At 37.7% G+C, this 22,241-nt stretch overlaps 1 protein-coding gene across 1 annotated transcript in view; it reads right to left on the bottom strand.

The window, feature by feature from the left end:
* The window catches only part of SLC10A7 (solute carrier family 10, member 7), a 179,476-nt gene that overhangs the window by 122,202 nt on the left and 35,033 nt on the right, over positions 1 to 22,241 (bottom strand). Inside the window, exons 6-7 of the mRNA XM_009328858.1 lie at positions 18,053 to 18,189; positions 13,209 to 13,284 (exon numbers count right to left, since the gene is read on the bottom strand). Coding sequence (XP_009327133.1) covers positions 13,209 to 13,284; positions 18,053 to 18,189 — 213 coding nt within the window. The remainder of the gene's footprint in view (positions 1 to 13,208; positions 13,285 to 18,052; positions 18,190 to 22,241) is intronic.

Raw genomic sequence — 22,241 nt, 5'->3', positions numbered from 1 at the left:
TGAAAGTACAGCAAGTATTTCTGAGATAACACATATGACATTAACATTACAGAAAAAAATGTTATAGGATATATTTTGTAAATCACATGATCACATGCCATTTTAAAACAGAAGCATAAAACACATCCATAGATCAGAACTGAGATTTTATGTCCAACTTTAATGTTGTCATTTCTTGAATTACAGGTAACCTATCAATCCAGCTTATGCTTCCTCTTCTCATAGGACCTCTAAGAAATCACATATATTGAATATATGAAGTTTCCCTAAAAACACATCCATTTTGAAACGAAGCACTTTGCTTAAGTAGAATAAAACCTGATAGCCACTCTTAGAGCTGATTTGCTCTAGTTCCAGTTATAAAATTTTCTTACTGTAGAATTAGTTTGTATTTTTTATATTTTCAAAGAAATTAAAATATCACTTGCCAAAAATATATATGTGTACTTGTTATTTGTAGCTGTAACTCGGGGAACAAATGCACCTTTTAACAAACACCTCTTCTTAAAGTAAATGGAAGGATTTAAGAAAACAAAATACCAAAACCTTAAATTTTATCTAGAAGTGAAATGGCATGAAAACAGGACTAAACAGACTCTTCCCAATAAAATCACAACAGATCAAACTTTTCTGCAAATGTAATAACCTTCATGACAGTGAAAGCACAAATATGAAGGGGTTCATTTTTGTCAATGGTTGTTTAATACTCTACTTTTAAACGCAGCACATCACTGGCAAATTTCAACACTTCTACAAGCAAACAGATTGAGCACTGTAAACGCTGTGAACAAGTGAGTGCTGTTACTGGCAGGGATATTTGCAAAACCATTCCCAAGAAGCAGGCACAGAGTTCAGAATCTCTGCTATTGAGCAGATTTCTATTGCTCATTGGTACCACTGAAACACATGCATGCACACATTGAAAGTTTAGCAAAACGTGAAAGTCTGTTGAATAAATAGACAAATGAATATCCATTTCCACTGACTGGATAATAGTCTGGGTCACTAAAAACTTCAGTTCTACTTATGCTTTTCTGCCCTGCTTCCCTTCAACATTTGTTTTTTCTGGTTTACATGAACCATCAACAAGTAAGGACAGAGACACCATATCACTGCATGTATATGTGCTTTGATTAATTCATTAGGGACTGAAGATCATTCAGATTTACTAAACTATATTTCTATAGAAGGATTATTGTTATTAACTAAGGAAGATATTGCCTGTATGCTATGACAGAAACTGACACAGCTGAAAAGCTAGGAAATTTTTCTAAAAGTCTTTACAATATTACAAAAAAGAGGGGTTTTTTTCCATCTAAAAAGGTTGAAATAAAGCCACAATAGATAGCAATAATTACAATTATTCTGATCTTCAGTATCTGGATTAGAGGCTGTAAACTCCCCATCAATAATGTGAAAACCTCAGTGAATGTTTCATGCCCTAGTATTATGTCTGAGAAATAACTTTTCAGACTCCATTATGTCCGCCATGAACTTGATCTTTCACCTCTAGTGAAAATCCTCTTATAACTATAATTCTAAAGTTAATGATGAGAGATTTCATTTGCTTTCCAAGCACAGATAAAACCTTTTTGAAATACACTCTCACTGCCATGACCTTGGTCTATGACTTAAGAGTTCACCAGATGTAATAATTTACTTTGCCCCATGGGGCTCATTGAGATTTCCTTTTAAAAGGTTTTGGATATGCAGTTGGAGCTGAAACACTCACACAGTATGTATCAAAGTATACATCCCTGTATACATTGCGGACATTTTGCAACAATATCAACAAACAAAATGAATTTAGATCATTACAAAATATAACAACAAAAAGGTCTAGCTAAGCAAAATCATCCACATACTAGAAATTCAACATTTTGGGAATCTTGCTGCAATAATCCACAATACTTGCTACAACAGGGAGTTTCAAAATTTCATAGAAATAGTAATATATGTAAATTGGCAAACTAATTCAGGAAATATACTGTTGCTCTGGTCTTACCAGCTCAAACACAATTCAGTAATATTAATATTAATCAGTAATAATAAGCACAGTAATATTCTCTTTAGTTTATGTGCCACATAATTACCAGAATTGCTGCATTAGACTACCTAGTTAGTATATGGCTGCTGACTTCTTTGCTGATACGCTGTGCACTAGCTTCTTTGTTTACTCATGTATTTCTTACTAAAGATCACCTATTTATTTTTAATAATAAAGGGAAGTCAAAACTACTGTATTCACCTCAATATAAGGCGAGTTTTTTGTTCCCCTGAATCTTGGGGAAAATTCCTTCAGAAATGTTATTTACCTTAAATTCAAGCACTTCCTTGCAGCCTTAGTCAAAAAGTACATAGCTACTGCCTCACGGTGTTAAGTGCACATCAATGAATGGTAACATACTGCCGAGCGTGACTGCAGCTCCTACCAGTTCCCACTTCGCCTCCACCTCGCACTGTCTCGCAGAGCAGCCAGGCAGTTGGTGCTAACTCCCTGGGGATGCGTACGAGGGCCTGAGGCAGGGCAGGATTCAGAGGCAGACAGCGCGGACCTTGAGAGGTCAGGCTGAGGGTGGCGAGGGGACGCAAAATGCCGGAGAAGCAAACAGACTGGAAGTGCGGCTTGTGGTGGGGATGTATACGATGAGGTACTCAATGGGTTGGCAAAGATTGTATTTAACGGTAAAACTACTTCTCCCCCACCACACAGATTAATAATCAGGGGCTGTTGTGCTTTCAGGGCACCTATAGTAGAGCGAACGCACTAATGCTCCTTTGCCAGTCGCCTGCCCCTCAAAATTTCCTAAACGCTACCACCTTCTCATGTGAGTACAAGAGTTGAAGCCTCTGCTACAGCTACTCCGAGTGGTGTTGTTTCCCCTCTATCCTTGTTAATTTAGAAGTGGCAGCAGAAGTAGTGGATTTCAGACAGAAGAGGCCATATGCACAAGGGAACACCTGCGAAAATCCTAGCTGAGCGGGACAGCACCCGGCTGTGGGGACTGCATGTCTGAAAAAGGGTTCCCAGGAGGCATCTGGCTTTTCGTTAATATGTCTAGAAACAGTTTACCAGCAGCTTGCTGTTTTCAGACTTCATAATAGGGCCAATATTCTCCAGAAACCGGAGCCTAAATAATGCTTTGAAATCAGAGAAAGTTTGCTGCTCTACTGCTCTCCACATTTTTTGCCAAACGCTCTAACTAACAAATGAACAAAAAGTCAGTTTAACAGAAAAATATAAACTGGAAACACTTCTAAAATATCCTGTCTTCTCATAAGAGTTCTATAAAAACATTTTAAATAAATCTGGGCTTGTTTACTTTTATATAAATAAAGGAATCTAGAGATTTGTTCTGTCTCTTCACAGAGATAAGGTTTTCCTCATAGAACATAAGACACTTTTTCTTAACATGTATTGAATATAAAAATTTGACAAACATTTTAGAAGACAAAAACCTTCACAATGTTCTTTCATAATAATAATGATGAAAAAAGGATAATAAAAATCAATTTAATTTCCTTGAAAAAGAATGAAATTTAAAGATCATAGTAATTTTAACTGAAAATTCTTCTTCATGTTTTACAGCTATGATTTCCACAAATCAGGACTTAATATTGCACACCCAAAAAGAGAGTTGAAGAAAAGGAATTACAGAAATACTGAATTTGCAAGCCTGACTGCTTTCTTTCCTATATATTAATACTAGCCACTAAGCAAATTTATTCATACCAGATAAAAATGTGCTTGGATAGAAACAAAAACTTTCCCAAGTGAAATACTCTGAAGCTTTGATTTTAACATGCAAAGGACAAATTTAAGAAAGGAAAAACAATGTAACACTATCTCTTTACAAGCCAGTGTTCAGAACTTGCACATTTCAAGAACAGTAATGCTATCCTTGACTAAATCCACTAAATATATTCCTAAAGGGCATTTTGTCTTCTCAATAGACATGTTTAATTTTTATTTATCTGCAGTGAGCTGCAAACAGTCATATGTAAAAGGTATTTTGCAGATTTCAAAATGTTAGCAATGCTTTACACATTACCATTCCAAATGTTCTTTTTAGAAAGAAATACTGAATTAATTCCATTTTTGACAATCAATACTGTTGCATATCAGCTTTTGTTAGTTTTATAAACATGTTTTCATTCCCAGTCACAACACTGGGGCCACCAACAGCCATGCTAAACCATTTGCAGTAGCACCCCTTCGTGCAAGAGGGTCCAGGTCCACAGAGACAGGTAAACACATGAACAGACATCAAAGAAGCCATCTTTATTGTTCATGGTAGAAAATAAACCACTTACAAGCAACAGACAAAGCTGAATAGCTTCTGTTCTGCTGTATCAGCGATTTAACACCAATCCTAACATATGCAATAATTAAACACTTCACTTACTATTAAAATTAATAATAAATTAGCATTTGCTTTGTTAGCCAACAGGTGCGGGACAGCAGAACCAGAAGCATGTCACTGGATTGCAGTGCCAGTAAACAACTGCATTGCTCTGCCAAAAGAAAGCCATTAGAAAGTGACCCTTACACAGTGAATCCTGGCATCGTGCAGGCATTCAGTGGAATTCAGACTGCATAAAACACTCCATTGCAAACAAATCACTTGTAACTTTTTGAAGCTGTGACCTTCAGAACAATATTTCCAGCCTTCACTGCTCTCCAAAAGATAGCCTTTCCTTTCACAGACTGAGGAAGGGAGAGCAGGTAACACATTTCCCTTGCTATAAAATATCTGCAATCTCTCTTTCAAACAGCCATAAAGATTAACCACCAGAGAGTACAGAAACTGAATTTTAGGGGGCCAGTAGATCCCACCCTCTGCAAATATTTTAATAGAAGTATTACTGATTTGCTCAAACACTTAAAAATGCTTGCTTTGCATAGGCAATGCATTTCACACAGCACTCCCTGCTAAATAGAGGAAGCTCTTGCACACTGTAATTTTACACTGAATTAATCTGCAGACCAAGACAAATACAAAACCACGTCGCTTTAAAAGGCCATTTTTGTCAAGCATGAGAGCAAGACTCTTCTTCTGTCCTGCCACAAACACTTTCAGGGTCACTGAATGTCCTATAGCAGACAAAAAACTGGTCTCCCCAGTCAAGCACTGTAGAATAGCAACAGCAAAGCCTCTGAAAACACTCTTGTTGAAGTCAGATTTAGGACAGATGGGCAAACACAGCTGTAAAAACACAAGGCTATGACGATTCCAGGTAGCTTCCAACCACAACCCAAGCAGTTCGCATAATTTAAACAGATAATTTTACAACTTTCTAGATTATGGCAGAGCTGCTACAAGCACCCCAGATTTGGGAAGGCTGAACATGCACAAGGCTTCAAGTTCTGTGTCATACATCTAACAGTACATAAAGCTGTGCAGTTAAGAGATTCAATATATTTTGTTGCACTCCCTGATCTCTTACGCTCCTAGGAGTGTAGGAGAGGGGCCTTTTCCACTGGACGCCTTATAAGCCATATGAAAGACCCTGAGTTAGAGGTACTGGCAACCAGGGACAAAATTACATCTTTTATCACAAGTCTAACTCAAACACTGATACCTTAGGATAGTAAATCAGCTGCTTTTCAAAGGTGTTGGGAGAATCTGAAACTTCGTACAAACTGAAGTAAGGAGTTTGGGGGTGAAGTGTTCGAATATGGGGATTTCGGAAGTCTCGCTGTTAGCCTGAATTTGCTTCCACTGAATTAAGAACAGAGCTGAATGCCTTTGAAACTTCCTTCCACTCTGAACAGTTTTAATAGCAGATCTGTATTAGAACTATTAGTGATAAAGGAAAGGAGAACAGTGAGAGAGGGGAAAAAAAACAGAAGATTCCACAATTGCTTTGGGTTATAGAAGACCTGAGAAGATGACGAGGAACTCTAGAGATAACTAATGGAGCTGCGTGACTGGGACACATTATAGTGATGAAATTTATATTGTAAGCAATAATTTGGGCTACTCCTATGCATTGATGGATATAAAATACACTCACCACTCAGGGAAGGAAAAAACCCTAAGTGTCAATAAATAGTTCAATAAAAACCATCTGCTCAAAGCACAGTAATGATAAAAGAAAAGTAAACTCTTAGGATACATAAAAAATTAGACTGTAATACTAGAATAGAGTGGGTGAATTTAATAGCACAACAGCTCCTATGTACATACAAGGCTTATGCTGACACAGTTAATTCTTTATATTTGTACATGTGAAGTACAGACATCTTCCCTAAATTTGTCCTCTGACACCCACATACATTTCCCAGAGATTTCAGTGTAGTATCTAATGGTAGAATTAGTTACATTTTCATTTAGAACTATTCAATCTGTGTGGGCAGACAAAATTTACTACTTTATTACTTTTACAGTACCAAATTTAAAAACAATGAATGAAATTACTTAACCTTTCATAAATAAAACCTATAAATATGAATATTTTAAGTGCAATTTGGAAACCAAATTTTAGACACCACCACTGTAAATTTCGACTTATATTTAGAGAAGAAAAAACTATATTACAGAAGACAACTAAACATCATGACACATACAGTTTATTTGAAGTTCTTCTACGATTTCGTTTCATAATGTTCATGTGTTACCTTCCAAGGGTAAACGCTCGGCACACTGGTGCATCGGTGTATGAATCACAAACCATTAGAGCTTGTAGTTCTTTTTATTCGTTTTATTTTGTTTTTGGAAAGGTTAATGTACATGTATACACAGTTCAAAGAACTTCAGTTATTTTTAGAGAAATCAATATCTTTCCTGTGACTTTACAGTAGTGTTAGGGTTCACTTTTTGTTTTTACTTAAAAAACCCACCACTCTCAAACAGAGGAATTTTCCAGTGTTCATTTCTCAGGAAGTACTCATATGCTCTTTATTTCAAAATATCAGTTAAAACTATTGCATATAATTTGTTGGCAAAATGTTACTACTCTCTCTTGATTCTTTTCCAGAAAGGCTAGCTGTGGCCCTTGCAAATTTATATTCGGTTATGTTCTACATCTGCTTCAAATAACAAATCTAAAAATCAGTATTAGAACTCTTTCTTTACTTTCTATCTTATTTCATAAATACCTTTCTAGCTTTCTTCATTATAGTCTATTTTATATTTCAAAAATCTTGTCTTGCATATGCAACCCCTTCTTTTACAAAAGGCATAGCAGATCCACATGAAAGTTGCAAAAAAATGAAACACCGCCTTGATTAAGAGATTTTGTACAAGCTACACCTTAACTGAACAAAAAAACCACAATGGTTTTGTTGTGTATGAGATAGCAAAATAGCCAAAGTATTCTTCAACAAAATGAACTGTCTGCCACGATTTATCTGTACAATTCCATCACAGCTCTTGCCTGTTATGTTACACTTTTCAAAAATATGTCATTAAGCTGCCATAAAAGTCATCACAAATTGTTTTTTCTCCCAAACTGATAATAGACTTATAGATCTAATTTTCAATCTCTTTTCTTCATTACTTTGATTCTTAAGGAGAGTATGACATTTGCTGTTGGAATACTTCGTAGTAATATCCGGCATCTCTACAGCATTTCTGTCTGAGGATCTCCGAGCTTTTAATAGGTTTGTCTTTACAGCACCTTGAAAGGCTGACATATTTATTTGTCTCTCTTGCAGAAACAGATAGTTAGAAGCAGACTTTTAGAGAAATGGGTTTTATAATTTTACTGAAAAACTAGAAGACTTTTTGAAAAAAATGACACAAAAAAGCCTTCTGTGCTGTCAGACGCTATAACGTCATTAAAATCCTGACCCTTCACAGCTCAACAAGAGCAAAGAACTGAAGTGAGGCCTTCTGTTTTTCATTCCAATTTTTTTAACTACATGGACTGTCCTCTTCACAAATCAAGAGACTTCATAAGTGTTACTGATGACAGAAACAACTGAGTAATTGAGAAAATATCACCAAATTAAAAATTAGATTTTGATTTCTCATGGTGATCCCTCCTTATTTTTTGCCAGTGTATGTAAGAACATTGTTTTGTTCATATAGGGCTTCATAAGCAGCAAATTAAATTCAGTACTTGAAACTGGCTTTGCTTACGAACTAAACGTATTTGTAACAAAAGCTAGGAATAGGCTGTTTTAGAAAGTTGTTTGCAGGGTTAATGAAAGTAACATCATCTAGGAAGAGATCACAAGAGGAATGATGGAAAATCAGGGTGAAGAGGGAGAAACAGAGAGAAGAAACAAGAGTTGAAAGAAGAGCTAAGACAACAAACCACACATCATACAAAGACCCACAAGAACGGGTCACAGAGTCAATAGGTGTGAACTTGTAGCCCTACTAGACAAGTTGCATTTCGGCTCATCACATCAAGAACAGCTACTTCCACCAAAACAAAAGACAGAATAGCCATAAATCATCTTCCTCTCCTCCAAAAGCCAAGATTTTCAGAGAGCACAGAGAGTTTCCCTCCCCGCTGCTTACATCTCTCATTTGCCAACACCCCTCTGGATAGAATGATACTAGCTCCTAGCTAGTCTGAATTATATAGGCTGATCTTTGGACAGAAATTTTAATCTCCACCATATCTTCTTCCAAGAACCACAGGTAAATATCTTTACAATGCCACATATCAGACATTTTCAAAACATGGTACCTATATCACTACTAGTACACAAGTTATTCTGAAGCAGTACAGAAACACTGTCTTGAACAGCTGAACACCTCTGCTGCTGCCCCTGCCATCAATGGCAATAGGTAAGGAAATGAGATTTGAAAAGTCTGTCTTAAGTCTTATGTAACAAGCAGTACTGAGAGTGAACTAGTCACTCCACTTTCTTTGCAGCTAGAATCTTTTGTTCTTCCACTCTGCTAATGCCAACACTGGACTTCTCCGCCACTGATACGGCAAAAAAATCCAATATACCTATAAAATCTGCTACTGGTTTTCAGTCTGATTATCTCTTTGCTGTCTTTCCATTTCTTTCTTATAAAGCTACAGAGATCTTCCCCCCCCCCCCCCCCCATAATCCCTATGACTTGTGAAGGCGGCTTTTTCCAGTCCCCTAAAACAAGCCACAAAACCACTCACACATCAGAACTAAGTGAAGATGTTAATCTTCACCCTCAAACACCAAAAGACTTGGAAGCCTTTTGGCTTCCAAATATAATGCTTCTCCCCACCATAACGCCACAGCTACAGCAAGCAAAGGTGCTAACTGGCTTGATTTTCTTCCCTTATTAATGGAAGGCTACTGCTGACAAAGGGCTTTTGATAAAGATTTATTTCCTCTGGAATGCCCCAACCACCAAAACCAGCGCCCACCTGCTCACCTACCAGGCATACTGCAAAGTAATACAAATGGCTAACGTGGTAGAGTCTGGAAGGCACGCCTAACAGCTGCTAAGACTAGAAATTTGGAAGCGGTATAGATCACAGGGTTGGTGATCAAATGACGTATAGTAAGAAGGAAGACTTGTTTTTGCTTTGGACAATTTTACATTTGTACTCTTGAGTAACTGTTCAGCTGCTGTATTCGTATACACAGACCAAGAGGACTTAAAGCTTAGATATACTTTTTTGATATACCATGTGTTTGAACCATCAGGAAAACAAACACTGGTAGATTGTATAGTTGCTATTAAACACTGACAGTTAAATAATAAAGATTTTTAGCTTACCTGGGTTTGTACTTACAATCCCAGAACATTAATTTTTTCAACGATGAACACAGTTTAAGCAGAATTCTTAGTACCAGCTTTGGTGACCACACCTTCCTTAGCCAACAAAAGCAAAACATTTTATTTTGTGCCCTCAGGCATGTATCAATTAAAAAAATCAGATCCTTGTAAGATTAACAAAAATGTCTTCCTCTTACCATCTCACAACCAAATTTTCCAATTGATATGCAGCAAAATCCCCCATCCAAGTAGCTTCTAATGATGTAGACTCTCTTTCTAAGCACTTGACCAAACACTTAATCACCCTGTCCCAGCACAATAAAATATAGCTCTTACGTAAGGCTTTTCAGCATTGATCTTCAAACACTTCACAAAGTTGCCATTATCCATTACTGCTAACACCAGAGACACAATACCCCACTCTGTTTTACCCAACAGGTTAATGACAGAGCTAAAACTAGTATCCATGTTTCCTCAGCCCCAGGGGAGTACTACTTCTACCATGCCATAGTGCCTGATATTTCTTTGAGAATAACCCAAGTCCAAACTAGCATTCAACAGTCACTTCTACTTAGATAAAGAAAACCTAAAACCCTCTACACTGTCATAACACAGTCAACTACCACAGCTCTCATGTGCAGTGTTTCAAGAAATCAAAGAGGTCTTCAGAGCACTTACCGAGGGTGTGCCTGTATGCTACAGCAGCAGGACGCTTCTCAGACTAATTAGCTCATGTGGAGCTCCCTCACTATATTGCTTCTGAGCAAGCTCATTTATCTCCATACTATATTAATGCAGTGTAGATACACCTTGAGACAAATCAATTTCTCTAGGTAAGGGATACACACTTGACGAGGCAAAAGCAGTTTAAGAGACATTATTATGAACAAATGCTCTCACAGTACAATCACTTATATTGCCAGTTGACTCCCAGGTTTAAATTCTTCGTATATCAGAATGGATTTAAATTAAAATGGGAAAAAATGCATTGTTCTGCTCATGTCAGAAAGAGAAATACATCAATAACAGCTTAGGTGAAATTTGGCAAGGAGAGATGTGAGAGGGTCTTCTCCCCTAGCATGAGGGATGTGATTTGCATCCCCCCGGTGGGATGAGGGAGAGAATCGGAAGGGCAAAAGTAAGAAAACTCATGGGTTGAGATAAGAACAGTTTAATGATTGAAATAAAATGAAGTAAAATAGTAATAATAACAACAAAATTGTAATGAAAAGGAAAATAACAAAAAGAGAGAGGAACAAAACCCAGGAAAAACAAGTGATGCAACTGCTTACCACCTGCTGACCGACGCCCAGCCAGTCCCCAAGCAGCGGGCCCCCCCCAGGCCAGCTTTCCCCCAGTTTATATGCTGAATATGGTATGGAGTATCCCTTTGGCCAGTTTGGGTCAGCTGTCCTGGCTGTGCCCCCTCCCAGCTTCTTGTGCACCTCCTCGCTGGCAGAGCATGGGAAGCTGAAAAGTCCTTCACTTAGTATAAACACTGATTAGCAACAACTAAAACATCAGTGTGTTATGGTATTATTCTCATCCTAAACCCAAAACACAGCACTGTACCAGCTACTAGGAGGAAAATTAACTCTATCCCAGCCAAAACCAGGACACAGAGAAGCATCAAATTCCAAAAATATGTTTGCATTGGAAAATTCCTCAAGTTTGGCAATAAATTTGCCACACACTTTGTCTGCACTGAGCATGTTTACAGGGTGTTTTTCTTTTGCATACCTTCCTAGAGCCTGACTGAGAACTCTCAATTCCCAAGACCCAGTTCTTGATTCACTCTATTGTAAAAATCGCTAACAAGGTATGCATTTTTACATTTGTCTAACACTGGTTTGATACAGAAGAATTAGAGGTTCAAGCTTACTTTGTCAGTGATTTATACAATTACTTATGCAAGCCTCACATGATAAAGTTTGTTTTTCAGCTGGTATAAATTGAGAACACCCTCATCACCCCAGAAGAATACTACCATAAAAAGGTTAACTATAATGGTCAAGAAACTAAAGTACCTCTCTCACTTCTGCACACAAATGCTGTATGGTATCGCCTTCAACTAACCAATCACACCTTATTTTTTTCCAGAGGATCTTCTCCTTGTTCTAAGGATAGGACAGACAGTGCTAACGTTGAGTGAGCACTCATTCAATACTTCATTTCATCATACTTCATGATGCCTCACTGTGGCATCTTTGTATAATTTACAGCAGCTACATCTAGAATCATAACTAGAAAACTTCTCATTCCTCTGTTGATCACTATTATGTACCTGAATTATTTCCTTATAATAACTAATTACGCCACAGCACCTCCATCAGACAATTTTATGATTCTTGTTTTCAGGTAGCAAACTGGGAGACAGTGATGTGCATCAGGATTGCCCGTAATTAGAGATGCTTGACTTGAGATGCTTTGGGTCTCTCTTCAGAGGATAGAGCAATTAAACAGCACTTTGTCAGTACAAAGTACAACTTCAATCTATTTCAGTGCTATCATGTGTTTTCAAAGCTGACATTAATCGGTCCCAAGAGCCTGAACTCAGAAAATGAGAAGTACACCTAATGGCCATATTTAAAAAATGTGGTTGAAGTGACTCACCCAACCTCACGCAAAAGCCCTATGGCTGAATTAAGATTTGGCTCTAACCCTCCAGAACAGTGCCCCAGCAGCCCTAGCTTTAAAACTAATCTCTTTTAGTGTTATTCTCTCCTTTCCTCACCTACTAGGTCTCATCCACCTTCACCAGTTATGAGGAAGCAGATCTAAAGGAAACAACCTCATTAATCAGCACACCTGGATTAATTTCCTAAATGCAGTCTACCTGGTCTTCCTGAAAATAGCAAGTGTTTTGTGGATAAAGAAAGAGTCTGAAATGGCATCAGCATGTGCCATTTTAAGGCAGAAATATAACGTGACCAAATTGAGTTTGCACATACAACTTCAATTCTGGCATTTCCTATCTGTTGAGAACTTTGCATTACCTCACTATCAGAGAATTCCACGTTCCCAGAATTTTCATTTCATGCAGTCGCAAATAACAATATAAGATTTAAATGAATTTTTATGTCTCCATCATCACTTGCTACATTTGCAGCTTCAAGCTTGAGGAACTCCTACTACAGGGCCTCTTAATACTAAACACCATCCAAACAATCACCACAAGGGCAGTTCTTCGCCACAAAGCTAATGATCTACGGGATAACCAGTACACAGCATGTGAACATTATACGGTTAGGAATTACAATGCAGCAACAAGCCAAAATCTCCTACCATCAATTTCTATCAGAAACTTTTCTATCACCTCAGAAAACTGAGCTTCTTTCAGTTTGAACGATACCAGCAGATAACACTATTTCCCTTATTCAACACCAACACAATACCCAAGCTTCAATTCTAAAAGTTTTTACAAACCACAATAGCATCACATTGCAACCAATGTTTTGCCACACGAGCTCATCATAAATAAATATTTGTTTGAACTTCTGTTTAAAAAAAGCAATCAAGAACAAAATGAAAACTCACCTCATTCCCACCAACAGCTTTGGTTAAAATCACTGCAGAAGACACAGGAGGTGGCATGCAGCCTACTGTCTGTAAGCTGAAAACAACAAAAAGAAATGTTACATTCCTCACATGATGCAAACACTATGCACCCTAAAACTTACAATACCAAATAGCTGAGTAGAAACAATCATCACCTGTGCAACCCAATCAGTTTGCATCACAGTTACAGCTCTGCACCAGCTGGCAGGATTTCTATGCCATCTCTTACCAACCACCACAATGAAGAGTCACGTCACTATTTAAAAACCCAAACACTTAACCTCTCTATGACTCCATTTCTCCACCTGTAGTACTGTATCTACCATTCACAAAGACATCTACACATCTATCACAAAGATAACTGCATCACGTGTCCTGGTGTAGTGAAGTTTGTAGTATGTTTTGAGATACCTGTAGCTATCTGGAAAAAAAAGAAAATAAGGGTATAAACCCCTATTTTCTTGAAAAAGCTGTTCAGTGATAAAAACCTTTACTGCTAAGTAGAATAGTAAGAAGAACCATGCTTGCTATTTCAGGTTCCCCCTATTCTTTGTTTTTCAGCAACCCTTACTAAAAAAAAAAAAATAATAATCACAATTAAGCTTTCTATTTCCTGAACATTAAAAGGCCATCAAATGTTTAATTTTTATGCATGTTTTCACTTCTTGGAAAAGCCACCTTACTTGCATTAATCAACACATCAAAAATCTTTCTCCTGCATTTTAGAAATCTAAAATACGCCATTATCACCTGTCATTTTTTCCATTGTTTGTGTAGCAAAATTATCGGTGTATATAGTAAAAGCTATTGCAAAGTAAGAAAAAATGGTGAGCTTTCTTTTGTTTTCAAAGACAGTCCACAAAAAGTGGTTATTACAAAAATTAGTTGTATCAAATGTGTAATTAGAAACAACAAGAACATATCACAATAGATTACAATTAAATTTGGGACTAAGTAAAACAGGCCTTCTGAAGAAAAACTGTGTTGACTTAGAAGGAACAGTAAGGCATGAAATAAAACAGTTTACAAAACCCCCAAAAGCATAGAATCTACATATGTTTTCAAGTACCGGAGTCTGAGACAGTATTTTAGTTCAGACCAATTACTAGCAGTGAACTTCTTTGCACTTGAAACTGTGTTAGTCCGCCCCTGAAAAACGCAGTGTCAAAAAGCTATAGCAAACAAAAGTATTAAATCCAAACAATAGGGAGCATACTGTAGTGCAACTGATATGCTGCAAATATACAAAAAGCTTAAATAGAAGAAACAGGTAAATGACAATGATGGTATTCAGTTTGTCAGCTACAGACACTGTGGAAAAGGAAAGAGACAACCAATGTAAGCATTACATAAATCCAATCACAAAGTGCCAAGTACCACCTTGGAAGTACATTGTACCTTTAGCTTACAGTGAGGTAAGCTATGGAAGCAGAGAGTTGTCAGCACTTAGGATAAGCTCATATTGAAAAGAAAAGAAATACAGGAAAAAGAAATTGTGTTTAAAGTTTGGAAATATTAGTGAAAATATACAGCAGATAAACACATGTCGATTCTGATGTCCATCCCCTAGATCGGTTGCGATACTGTTATCTCTTCTACGTGGTCTCTTGGCAGTCAGCTCCTTGAACTTCTCACCTGCTCTAATAAGGGGTGGATCAAGTTCAAAGTTATCCAGAGAGGTATGAAATGTATGCAAGGGCATTCATCTCAGCTGGCAGGGATTTTCCACACTATAAGAGAAAGGTTTAATAACACAATCTCTGTGAATCCTCTCAAATTTAAAATAATACATTTGGAAATTAAAAAAAAAAAAAAAATCACTTCGAGCTATGGTTTTGAATATTCTTCATATGAAAATATTCATCTACAAAAAAGCCTGGTACACACTGAATGGAAATACTTTTAATCAGGTATATTGAAACATGCACTTGACAGCTTTTTTTCTTCTTGCTTTGTATCAACTACATGTAACACTACCAATATACAAAAAAATTCCTCTAATGGCCAACAGATTACCATAGATAACAACCAACTGAAACATTCCACTGGTTCAGGCCATGCTATAAGCACTAACATCAGGGGTCCAAACACTTGCTGAAGGGCGATAAATAATACCTATTCTGCTAATACATTAGACAGCTGAGTGGTAGGGTCAGAAGTCACATATTTTAGATATGGAACTACCAAAGCCGTATCTCGTACCAGATCTTTGCATCTCATGCCTTACCACCTGTGTTGTAAATGCTATATGCTAAGAATGGCAGAAGAGGTGAATCTGTGCAAACGTTAATAAGTTGCTTCATGCTCCTTTTCAAAGAGATCCTGTCAATGCAAAACCTAGTCAGCTAACAAAAAATTAACTTAAAAGATGCTTGGGATGATGTCAGTTTCTACCCTATTTTAGATAATTGCAAAACAACAAACCTCCTAATATAATCCCAGACAGAGAGGAAAAAAAACCCCAACTGTAGAAACACAGATGAAAAGCTGGAACCATCTGAATCTGCCTCCCAAATAACATTTACAGCAAAACAGACCATTACAGAGGATGGGAGAATCTACCATTCATCCTGAAGCAAGGCGGGAAATTAACTGTGGGCTTGACTGTGCCTTTTAGGCATAACCTTGTGTAGAGAGTAGTAGAGAACTACAGTCCCCAGGGGAGCCACACTGCCAAAGTGGTGCCCTTGGGAGCATATGCCCATTTTTCCAGGCCTTTGTGAGGACTATCATCTAGCTCCCACTACAAGCTGTGCTAAATGTGTGGTAAGGAAGTAACTTTGCAAAAGCCTGTCTTGTTCCCCTCTGTTTTCATTAGGGTACTTCAGTGTTTCTAGGGAATAAAAGCTACAGCTGTGGGGCATTAGGATGAACTTCTGGTTACACAGAGCAGCCAAGGCACAGGCAGATCCTCTCATCTGCTCCTCGCTCTCCTTTCACATACCCATACAGTGCCACACAAGTACTTGCTTTAAAATGTGTTATCCTAGAATTAGGACAGAGCTCAGTATCTTCCGCACCTGCATAGCACTGAAGGTACACTCCCATTTCAGTGGATGCCTTCAGAGCCACACAATGGCTGCTGCTCTGAACATGTCCTGAACAGCAGTATTTATCAAGAAAGCACTCTTTAAAAAAAAAAAACAACAAAAAACCCCAACAAACCACGAAAACAAAAATACACCCAACCCAAAAAACCCATCTCCCTTCATTAAACTCCTCAATCTGTCCATTCGCTGAATGAAGTCTCAATACAATAAAGTTACTGCATATAAACTGTTTACATAGTTTAAAAGATAAAACACAGCCAAAACAGAAATAGTACTCAAGGAACAAGTGCTTGCAAGACAGCTTGAAACATATGTAAGTATACTAGCTCACTGGTAAAACACAGGCAGCACACCTTCATGAAAAATGAGGGTGGTTTAGGCTCCACATTTAGGGAGACACATACAAGTGTTTCTTTTTTTAAAAAAATACATACATATGTAGTTTTACACACAGTTTCACAGATGCGTATGTATATACATACACATAGACTTGTGCATGTAACAGATCATGTCCCTTAAATACTAAGAACCAAAGTGGCGTAAGAGTCATAGGAAAGAAGGGATGAAAAGTGCTGCAAGGAACAAAACCCACAAAAATCTCTTGCACCTTGCACTTCAGAAACTGAGACTCCCATTGATTAGGAGGGAATTGTGGCTCACTGTGGAAAATCATGTCTCTGTTCCAGCTGAAGAAAAACTTCACAATGATTTTACTTTAAAGAATAACCTTTACTATGAATAGTCAAACGCAAACGGACACTGTATAGCAACCTTGTTATTTCCTTGATGTACTAATACTGTTACGCAAAACAGCGCCAACTTTTAAACAATGTCATCTCAATTTCACCTTCTCAGTATCATTTGGACCACTTCACACTTGGTGGAACACCCAGAGAAGCCTCTTAAAAACAAAACAAAATGCTCTTTTAGGTTTAGGCCTTGTAAAAACATAAACATGAGCAGCTTTATCATTTAACTTTTAAGACAGGGAACTCTCCCCAAACAATGTTCCACCAAGCAGTAAGAAACAGTGGGGATTCTTTAAGAATTTTTCTAAAATACTTGATTTTTGCATTCAAACATTCCAGTATAGCTGCATGGCACTAGGTATTGACCTTTGATTCTGAAAAAAGCTTTTTATTTTTTGGATTTTTCATAACATCTATCACTACTGCACCATCAATGCAGCTTTGGAAGCACACATTGGCAGAGTACACCAAAGATTTAAAACACGTTGTTTGCATGGTAACTTAGCTTCTGCTCATCTCAAAGTTCTCCTCCTACAAAAACTTTACTCTCTTTTTTTCTCCCCTACCCACCATAATTTAGCTAGGAGCAGATACTGAACCCCAGTCTTGACACATGCAAGAGATGCTCAATACAGACTGTTTAAAAACAGAAAGGAACACCAGTACGTGGCATACATAGTATTATTCACCAACTTACATTTTTCCTTCAGCATTCCTTTTCTTTCCTCCCCATCCTCCTTGAGACCCAGCACAGCACTTCAGCTGTGTTTTGTGAAAGAGAAAGCTAACCTGTTGCAAGCTCCCTACACATGAAACTAACTAACCAGACTTTCTAAAAACGAGACCAGGTTCCTGAGAGGATAATCTTGTGCATGTACTGTGTTTTCGACAGCAAAGTACTGAAGCACAAAAACAACCAGCAAAACCTGTTCACAATATGAGCCTTAAACATCCATTGCAGTTATGATAAGCAGCCCTTTAAGACAGCTACAAATATATTTCACTCCATCATGCTTAAACATACCCTTTTAAAAGCCATTCATTTATAGGTGTGATTGATAATAGCTGAAGAAAGAGCCATATTGCTGTTGGGAAGAACACAAGTGTAAAAATCTGGACAAAAAGGTGTAGTTTCACATGCATCAAAGCACTTGTCAGCTCCTGCAAAAGAAAAAGAAGAGAGGAAGTTGCAGTCATAACAGCTGAAGTAAGATCACGTTTGTGCTTTTAAAACTAGGATCATCTTTATAATACAAAGAGAGTGCATGCCAGAAAGGCACCTTTAGAGATTGTCTGATCTCCTCTTTAATAATGAAGTACATCCAGGCAACATAAAAGCTCTGTCTGCTCCTGTGCATTTTTCCAAAAGAATTGTCCACCACTTTAATAATAGTGTAGCTCTCATAACGGTAGCTTTTCACCAGGTAGCCTTAGCACTTTGTCACTGCTTCAAAACCTATGTTAACTATGCTAACGGCCTGTTTACTTTATTGACTGCTGATATCAAGAGGAAGGGAAACGTGTAGTGTCCATGTGACTTCAGGTTTCTCTAGTGTAAAGAGAGCCACAAACTGTGGTTCTCATTTATACCATGAAAAAGGGATGTTTACATTCCAAACAGTCATCATTTGTGGTGGGTTTTTTTAAGGAAAGACTAACAAACATAAAAAGCAAAGTAATCTGTAGATTTTGATTATTTATTGTATTGACAGATAGGAAATTTATAGAAAAAAAATCAGGCTGATGAAGAATAGCAAAGAAAGAATATCAAGATTATAACAAGCTAACAACAGCTAAGCCATAAAATTCAGAGAAATAAAGTGCAAAACACCTCTGGAGACTGACAAAACAAAAAAAAAATTTAAATCGTATAAGAGCACTCCAGAGAGGTGATCAAGTATCCTTATGCAATGAACTCTTCAGTTAGCTCTGTGTGTCTCCGTTTCCGTCTTTTCAGGCACCGCAAGGATCTTCTACATGGTTCTTGAGTATGAGGAAAAAGCCTCGTACATTTCAGCTCATTTCAACTCTCATAGATTGAAAAGAAAAAATCCTTTTCCTCTCTCTCAAAATAACTTGCACTCTCTTCAAGTAAACAATGCAACAGGAAAAGAACTGATGGCACTTTTATTCAAAACCTAATTTGCTAGGATTATCCACCTAATACCCCAGATGCATTAAAAAAGAAAAGAAATATATAAAAAAGAAATACATAAAAAAGTGTATTTCCATGTACAGTAATGCAGCAGCCAATCTCCAAATGCCACCCCCTCTCAGTTTCAAAACAGTTGAACTTTTATGAAACACAATCAAATACTGCATTTTCGACCATCCAAATGCACACTGATGTAATTACACATCTGGAAGTACTAGCAATTCAGCACCATGTCCTTGTTACTTTATTTCTCATAATAAAATCATCTCCCAAATTTGGGTTAGGGGAAAAAAACTTTCCACAAAAAAAAACCACATCCATTCATATCCTATTCTTAAAGCTACACAAAACATGGACTTGAAACGTACATCTTGATCCAGTTTTACCAAGAAAGCATTATTACATTCAGTGCTTGGTTAACTGAATGAAACAACTTTTCTTTTTTTAAATAAAGCTCTTAAGCAGGCTAGTATCACTCTGCATGAAAAAATAGGTCTTCTTCACACATAACCTGTCACAGTACCTACAGCATTATGAATAGCTTCACAGTAGCACTATTTCATCTCATTTCAAAAAGAAAGCAAAAATAAAATGTCTAGTAGTAGAAACACATCCTGTGTGGGAAGAAAAGATACCTGGAAATACCTATATAAAAGCATACGTTTTAAAAGTAAATAACACAATTGAGAAAAACCAAAGCAAATTACTTCTTTCAGCAAAGCTGCTCATTCCTCCTCCTTTCCTGCCAAGTCACCTCCGGCCCAGATTTCCTAGTGGACCAACCTACGAAGGCACCCCAATCCAGGTACCATCACACATACAGAAGTGCCCTTTTAATTTAATATTTTTACAATTGGAAAATGCCTTAAAACCAGATGATTTGAAGAAAACTGTGTGATACTTTCAAAAGCAAAATGCAAGACAGAAACTTGGGAAAGACTGGTTAGAGCTTCCAGGAAGCAAGGAAGGCAATTACGACACAGCAAACCTAGTGCATGAAGGAACGATGTATTAGTGGAATGGGCCTTTGCAGATCTAAATTACCAGTCTTTAAAATGGCTCTAGTGATTGCCTGTTAAAATAGTTACTCCTTCGACTGTATCATCATAGAACAAACACTGAGGCAAACAGCCTTCACCCTCTTAAGCAATCTACAAGGGCTTGTCCCAAAATATATCTATCACTGTAGCCCTCAAAAAAGCCAAAGTCTCAGAAAAGTTACTGGAAGCTGCTAGTTATGACTCTGGTTTTGCACACCAGGTAGAACAGGTTACCTTATCTTTCCCAGTACTTCAGACCCTTTAGAAAGCTTATCCTAGCTGCTTGCTGGTCAGTGTGGGTCCCTGTTGCCATCTAGCCATGCTTAGATGGTCATAGCTGGACTCCTCTGGGCAAATACCCACACAGAGCAAACAGTGTTTTCAGCGGCTTGCCAAATTCCTCATTAAAATGGATAACTCAAGTATGTGATTTAACTTCTGGGGCCCTACAGGAGGTATTTGCTTTAGAAGAGCAAGCTATCCAGTCACTGAAAACTGAAAGAGCATTATATTAAGGTGGAATCAAATGTTCTTGTCATTCCTGGACACAGACTATTTCTACAAATGTAAGAGGACCTCAGTGACCTCTACATTTGAAAACATAAGAAGGCTATGCACAGACAGGCTCTTCCTGAACGCTGCCAATTATTTTGTAAAATGCTTTCTGAATGCGTGTTAGCAAATTTTTTTGAGCATGCGCTTTCACAGCAGATAAAACCAGAAGCATGACCTTAAAAGAGCATCAGCTATTTCTAATTTTGTCAGATTTATCAGAAGGCCTCTGTTAACACTTACAAAACTTTTTATTGTTTCATAAAGCATACCAAACACTAGTTTTGATCTAACTAATATATTATCCAAGGTAGAACTCTTGACACACAGGTCAAGAACTAAAGACAAAAGCAGAAATTATTTAGTTTGCAATCCAATAAAGAGATATATTAATTGACTAATAATGCCAACTTTAGGTTGTGCCTTAAACAATTAAAACACGCCCCAACGTATTTTAATAAAATCATGACCTGGTCTCCTAGCACACTTAAGGATTGTTTTTAACATACATTTTAGAAAGTAATAGCACAAGGTAGAAGGAGCAAAATGTTTTTCTTCCTCTTTATCTTCTACCCCCATGGCAGAAATTCAGAAAAGGCTTAGCTTCTTGATGGAACAGAAAGCTGGATGTACAGCACCAGTCCTGATGTTTCCAAAACAACCTGAGATCAGCTACCTGACGTAAATATCAACCCCTGTAAAAGCTTCATTTACATCAATATACTGCTTTTAGAACCACAGATGAAAAAAAGTTATTCAAGTTCAAAGTAGGATATGACACATTGCCAAGGAACCTGTCAGTCATGTCACCTTAACTGGAAAAAGTTACATGTACACTAGCATTGAGAATCTAATCAAGACTTTGATAATGCTACTGATTTCACTCTCGTTCACAGATACTTTACAAATATAAAGCTTCAAGGATACAAATTAGTGAAAGGGAAAGAATATACTTCTGCATTTTTTCTCTGCATGCAGAGATTCCTCACCCTGAAAGCAGAAAACTCCACTCCATTAGTACTACTCAGGCTTTGTGTTTTGGGTCTTCTGTGGAAGAAAGTGCCTCTCCGCAGCATATTTCCATTAGGATTAATGGAAATAAATTGTCCCAGGCAAATAGATAACATGGTTCTTCCTGCTTCCCCGTAAGACCACAAGGCTCTAAATAGCTGCTACAGAATTGACTAAAGTTATCCACTTCACTTACACTGTGTCCCAGCGGAACTAGAGGCCCTAGTGCCAGGACCAGGAGGATCCGGGGAACTACAGGCCTGTCAGCCTGACCTCGGTGCCGGGGAAGATTATGGAGTGGTTCATCTTGAGGGCGCTCACAAGGCAGGTGCGGAACAACTAGGGGATCAGACCCAGCCAGCACAGGTTCATGAAAGGCAGGTCCTGCTTGACCAACCTGATCTCCTTCTATGACCAGGTGGCGCGCCTAGTGGACGAGGGAAAGGCTGTGGATG

Source organism: Pygoscelis adeliae, unplaced genomic scaffold (genome assembly GCF_000699105.1).
Source record: "Pygoscelis adeliae isolate BGI_AS28 unplaced genomic scaffold, ASM69910v1 Scaffold66, whole genome shotgun sequence".
NCBI classification, from domain to species: Eukaryota; Metazoa; Chordata; class Aves; order Sphenisciformes; family Spheniscidae; genus Pygoscelis; species Pygoscelis adeliae.
Note: the sequence above shows the minus strand (reverse complement) of the source record. Positions and strands in the feature narration are given on the sequence as shown.